General features: G+C 42.3%; 1 protein-coding gene across 1 annotated transcript; it reads left to right on the forward strand.

Annotated features, from left to right (window-relative positions):
• Nucleotides 1-217: 217 nt before the first annotated feature.
• itm2ca (integral membrane protein 2Ca) lies at nucleotides 218-6,395 on the forward strand. Its single transcript, XM_050073721.1, has 6 exons — nucleotides 218-480; nucleotides 2,168-2,311; nucleotides 2,504-2,692; nucleotides 3,237-3,347; nucleotides 4,917-5,067; nucleotides 5,247-6,395. Exons 1-6 carry the CDS (start codon nucleotides 388-390, stop codon nucleotides 5,342-5,344), a joined length of 786 nt encoding a protein of 261 aa, XP_049929678.1. The 5' UTR covers nucleotides 218-387; the 3' UTR covers nucleotides 5,345-6,395.
• Nucleotides 6,396-6,611: the final 216 nt, after the last annotated feature.

Below are 6,611 nucleotides of genomic sequence, written 5' to 3' on the forward strand. Positions count from 1 at the left end.
TTGAAGACTTTGGGACTTTATTATCATTGACAGTGTTAAGTTTTTTTTATACTTATTGTGTCCTACTGATCCCAAATAGCTAGGAGAAATTAAAAATGTACACCCAGCAAAAGTTCGGGTCTCAAGAGGATATATCTGTGAACAAAAAACACCGCACTAGTCCTTTAAGGGCGGTTATTGGGAAAAAAAAAAAAGAAAAGACAAGAAGAAAAAAACCCCTGCTCACTTCCGGTAGATAAATACAGACAAAAACAGATAGAGAAGCAGCCCAGCGGTGAGAGGAGGACGAGGCGAGGGACTCTTGTTTCAGAAAGGTGGCCAGCCATCGTTACCACAGACGAAGAGTGAGACACCTGCAGACAGACACACACACAGACACACCGAGACATGGTGAAGATCAGTTTCCAGTCTGTCGCGGGACAGAAAGTGGAGAAGGAGAATGATGGCGACAAGACCGAGATCCTCATCCCTCATCCTATGGTGAGAGACGCGGGCCCTTATTGTTATTTCTCTTATTATTATTAATAATAATTGTAATGCTTGTGAGTGTCGTCTTTATATGATGTGTAATGTGATGCCTGCTGTGCGCTGCTCTGCTGCCTGGCTGCTCTGCGGGGCAGCCTGCACCTGCACAGCCATGAGCGGCAGCAGGGGATTTTTGACAGCATCTATCGCCATTTGGTTGGGAACAAATCATGACATTGCTGCGATGCTTTCCTCTGCGCCAGTGTGCTTATTGCAGGCAGGATGTAAGTAATTATAATGTGCAGATACGTGCTCTTTTGTTCAGGACTGTATGGAGGATTACCAGCAAAAAGCAATTATGTAAAAGATTTGTATTTATATCTGACATGGCCTCTAGTTTCCTTCAATGCAGATTTAAATAAACCACAGCTTTTTTTTTTTTTAAAAAAAAGAAAAAGGTAGAGTGCAAGAAATGCACGAGCTTTGGCTGACAAAATGGCAGATGGGCTGCTGTGGTTTGCAACGCATGCAAGATTATTTTTCACAGCTCTAAATGAGGAAGAGCGCCGGTCGGAGTCCTCAACTTTGCAGTGGCAGCATCCCAGCATGGCCTCAGCCCCTTATCAAAGATACATGAGTGAGCCCTGAAGATGATGAGCCATAATGGAATATAGATATGACATCACAGGCATGCATATAAAGTGGCTATAGCAGAAGTGCAAAGCTTGAGAGGCTGTGTGACTTTGAAATCTGTTCATCCAAATGTACAGAACAGGAGACGCACAGGCCTCATGGTGTGTCACGCTCTCAGCTGGTGTGAAAGAGCCTCTATCTGTCTCTCTCAGTGGGGTGGGAGAACACAAAGATCTGAGTCTCACAGAAGTGTGTTTGCACAGTTGTCGCCTTGTCCTCATGCACCCTCTGTTCCCAAATGCTTCCACAAAGAACAGCACACTGAACTGTGATGACAATGAAAACACGCAAGATAAGATGCTGTCCTAGTATTAAATGCAGAGTGTACAACGTGTTCTGCAAAGAGAAGAAAGAAGCCACTGCTCTTTAGCTTTCTGTGTCATCTCCTTTTTAAAATTATGGAACATTTTTCTTTTAAGTTTCGTACAACAGCTGCTCCCCACACACACACAATACTCCATTCTCCAGCTCACAATAGCAACCTTTGTTGTTATTTTGCAGAGCCACTTTTCCAGGAGATAATTTTACCTGCCGAATGCTTACGGCACTCTCTGTACGGTACAGCACTCGTCTGTTAGTCATTATATTTGTAAATGGAAGCGCACAGCGAGTGGCTACTATCTGTGTGTAGTGCCACCCTGCCAACGCAGGTTGGGCGCGTGGCTCCGGCAGATGGACTGCGAGACTGGAGGCGTCTGGAGAGATTACTCACCATCTCAGTCAACTTTTCATAATCGAGCTTTCCGTCATCCTTTCCTCTGGCCGGGCTCAGCTCTACTAATTCCTGCTTGAGATGCTGCGTCGCCATTAATGTGAGCTTCTATTTTAGCAGTTAGTTAATTTGGGTCATTCTCAGCTGCTTGTCACGGTGAAGATGAGTAAGCTGGAAGTTGGATTGAAGCTGTCTGGAAATGCTTTTCTGTGCCTATTTGAAGTATTAATGACTCTGTGTGTGTGTGTGTGTGTGTGTGTGTGTGTGTGTGTGTGTGTGTGTGTGTGTGTTTTCCAGGATGAGGATGAGCTGGTCCTGCCACTGCGGCCCAAAAAGTCTCCCCTCAACGGCCTCTGCTGCTTGACGTTTGGCCTGGTCGTGTTCATGGCCGGTCTGGTCCTTGCCTCCATTTATGTCTACCGCTACTACTTTATACCTCATGTAAGACCTGATTATACTTTACTGAGCATTGTATGTGTCTCAGCTTCAAATATCGTGTCCATAAATGAAATACATCCTTAGTTTTTAATTCAAGTCACTGCTGTAACAGAAGGATATTCTTGCCACAGACGTGTTCCCCAGTGTTCCCGCTGGTGTTATGATCCAGATGCTAATATGTTTGTGTGTGTGCAGATCCCAGAGGATAACATGTTCCACTGCAGCATACTGTATGAAGACTCCGTGTATGCCCCGCTGCGTGGGCGCCAGGAGCTGGAGGAAAATGTCGGCATCTACTTGGCCGACAACTACGAGAAGATCACTGTGCCCGTGCCTCACTTTGGAGGCAGCGACCCCGCTGATATAATCCACGACTTCCACAGAGTGAGGACAAACACACATCTGACATATACAGCTTGAATACAGAACACCATAAGTACCCTATTAAATCTCTAATAGCCCACTTTAAACTAATTACAGAAAAAGAGAAGGAATATGAAGTTGGATATAAAACAAGACCACAGTCTACAGTCTTGCTAATAGCTCTCAGGCACAGCGGTGCTTTGAGCCTAATGCTAACATCAGGATGCTAACATCCAATGACACTGCTAATATACAGCTGTTCAGCAGGTGTCATGGTTACCATAAGCCAAAGTATTGGACAAACTGAAACTTTGACTTGATGATGGTGCTAGATGAAACTATAGCAGATTACCTATCTTTGGGGATCTTGGATGTCCGTACAGATCTTAAAGGCAATCAACTTGAATCAAATGGCAACATCGCCATCTTCAGAGCTCCACCATTAACATGTCTATAATGACTCAGATCATTCTACAATACACTGTCAACACATGACATTAGAAAAACAAAAAACCCCTAAGCACTTGTCTTCAGTCGATCTTTTATAAACTGCTTTATTTTCCAGGGACTGACCGCCTACCACGACATCGCTCTGGACAAGTGCTACGTCATTGAGCTCAACACCACCATCGTGATGCCACCGCGCAACCTCTGGGAGCTGCTTATCAATGTCAAGGTAACACAGCTGCAATCTAAGGCTGCGCTCACCCTGCACCTGCAGGCAAATCAGATCTTTGAGGCAGACTGTGTGCGCGGTTATCTGCAAGTGATCAGGTCAACCTGTCTGTTGTGGTAACGATGTAGGCGTCAGTAACTGCGCAGCTACGCTTGTGATGCAGCTTTGTAGTGCTGAAGCATGAGAAAATAGAGGGCCATCATTTCGCCCACCAAACAGATAGTAAATTTTGGTGTCTGTCCACGGTCTGTTTTTCTTTCTGTTATCCTCATTAGCACTCTGCTAGTAGCAGCATGATTACACTTTATTATCAGAGAAATTCTACAGTTTGTCCTGAGTCCCAGGGTGTTAACTGTTTCACATAAAAACAAAAATACAGAACAACATTTAACCAAACCACAAACCATGCTAAAAATGCCCCGACTTGACCTGAGTGCTTTGAGGGACAACACCCATAGACATCCTGAACACAGAGAAGAAGAAGAAAATAAGAAAATACAGGCAGAGGGCAGAGTCTCTAGAGAAAAATACACTGCCACACACTTATAGTGGGTCATAAGTGAGGACTGAGAGGTGTTACTTTTGTATATAAATTTTTCCTGCACAGTATACTTTAAAACAGTGTCATTAAAAGGGGGGAAATGTTGCTTAGGGACTGTTCTTTACTTGTCAGAGGAGGGGGTTGGCTGTGGTGTGACTTCATTGTTGTATTTTTTATTTGTTTGTTTTATTTTTGTTTATTTTTTTTACTCTCCCCAAAGATAACCAGTGACTGGGGGAAAGTGTGCAACCCTCCCTCTATTCCCGAGTAGTTACCCTTTGATGTTTAATGTTAAAAGTTGAAGATGAGATCGTGGAGTAGTGCAGATGGTTTATTTTATTATTTTTTTCTCTAATGATTTTTTATTAATTTTCTTATTTAACAGTACATAACAGAGTACATAGGTGAAAATTAGATTTAGTTTTTGTTTTTGTTTTTTCTGATGGAGCATTTATTGCACATGATGTGTTCAAGGACCAACAGATATTTGAAAATCCAACAATAATTTCTGTTTTTACAGTTTCTGGCTGTGATTAATGGTGTAATTTTGGCATTTAAAAAAAAAAGAAAGAAAAGAAAACAGGCACATGCTTTCTTTAAAACTAAATACAAAATACAGCCATTTAAATTTGTTTGCACCTCCTCTGAGCCAAAATAAAAAACATAGTCCCTCCCCAGTGCTTAAAAACTATTTGACATGCCTCCCACTTTCTTGCACCACCCCTTCCCTCCTTATAAGAAATGAACAGTCCCTTCCAAGACAATGCATTGACACAGCTGAATCCTTCCTATAAACCAAAGTCTTTAGTGGTGCAGTTTATACTTTGAGGAGGCTTAAATAAAATTGGATGGAGTGACACAGCTAATAAGTTCTCTCCAGCTCTTCACTCCCTCAAACGTCAGCACTGTTAAGCTGTGATGTGAACACGTCCAGTGCAGTCAGTGTTTGCTCTGTTCGGCCTCTCAGTGTTTCTGTTGGAAAACCTATTCCTGTGAGATTGTTGTTATTGTTCCTCCGTCTCTTGCAGAAGGGAACATACTTGCCTCAGACCTACATCATCCATGAAGAGATGGTGGTGACAGGCAGAGTGCACAACATGCGTCAGCTGGGACCCTTTATTTACCGCCTGTGCAACGGGAAGGACACATACCGCCTGAACCGCCGTGTCACCCGCAGACGTAAGTTGGCGTTAATGGAGGGATCAATGGAAACATTTTAAGAGGCTCATGGTAGACGGCGGCGCTGTCTGTGTTTTTATTTTAATGAATAGAGGGAACTTTCTTGTGTTAAACTGTTGCGATCAGATTAAGTCACATCACTGGTTCACTCTCTCTGTCTCACCCCGTTTCCCTCGCAGGCATCAACAAGCGCGAGGCGAAGGACTGCCACCACATCCGTCACTTTGAGAATACATTTGTGGTGGAGACGACTATCTGTGAAGGCGAGGAGGAGTAAACAGAGAATGGTCATCCGTGTCATCCCACCCACCCAAAGGCACATCTCCAGTCACCACCCCAGCCACTGTAGCATCCTCCTGTGGACCTGATCATGTCTGAGTTGCACTTTACTTGTGATTTCGGTTTGATGTTGTAAAAGATTTTTATTTCATTTCAATACCTATATTTTTTTTTTCAATTCCCTCAAATAATATTTACCCTGAAGTGCGATGCAATATAAACTGCTGGTTCTATCACAGGATTTTCCTTGTAGCAAAGTGCTTTAGCCATTAATGAATTAGAATTTCAAGACCTCTCCTCTTCCTCTGGGGATTTGTATGACGGTTACTGTCGTTGGGGGAGATGACTGTCTCCATGTGTCGTCAAGGAGGCTGCACTTGTTTTTTTTTTTTTTTTTCTCTCCTGCACTAGAGGTTACTTTGTGTCCCTTAGTTCTACTGACACAATCATCTCTGCAGAGCATGAAGCCTTGCTTATCAGAGCAAACATTGTCCATAGATTTCAATGATTATCTTTTTTTTTTCTCACGTTCTCTGTAATGTAAACATGTAACTGCTGATGACTAGTTGCTTGCTTGCATCTTTATCCTCTTGCTTGCCTGTTGCTTCCTCACTCCCCTTTCATTTTCTACACGTTCGAGAAGGTCGGGCATTAGACTGCATTTACTTTTTTGTATATTATTTCATCATGATTGAAACCGCTTAACACCTGTATTTATTTTGAATTTGCTTATTTGTCATCTGCTATTCTCTTTTCTTCTTTTTTTTTTAGTGCAGTCTTCATCAATGCCTTTGTGAATCATTTTTAAAAAAGATGTCTTTGTTTCCCCTTGCATGTGTTTATCTATAAGAGAAAAAACAGCACTGTTAGAATGTTTTGTAAAACAACGTTTAAGCCTTAGTCCAGAGTCAGAGACTGGATTAAAGTCAGTACTACTGAAAGGGAGCATATTATACGATACGTTAGTCAAACAAAACCAACTTTGATCTGTATATTTTGTCTGCTGATGAAATCATGAAATCTGTCTGTGAATAAAGTAGTGAAAATAACTCGGTATCTGTCAATGCTTCTTTCATCTTATGACCCCCAGAACTTTGACAAAATGACCCAGCAGCATCGTAATGCTGCAGCCAGGTTATTTTAAATACATTAATATGCCTCCTAATCTTCACAGAACATGCCGACATCACTTGAATTCTTTGTATTTTATGTATTTATTTTATAGCAGCAAAGCATGTTGCCATTAAGTGTTTATCAGATGTGAG

Source organism: Epinephelus moara, chromosome 2 (genome assembly GCF_006386435.1).
Source record: "Epinephelus moara isolate mb chromosome 2, YSFRI_EMoa_1.0, whole genome shotgun sequence".
Lineage (NCBI taxonomy): Eukaryota > Metazoa > Chordata > Actinopteri > Perciformes > Serranidae > Epinephelus > Epinephelus moara.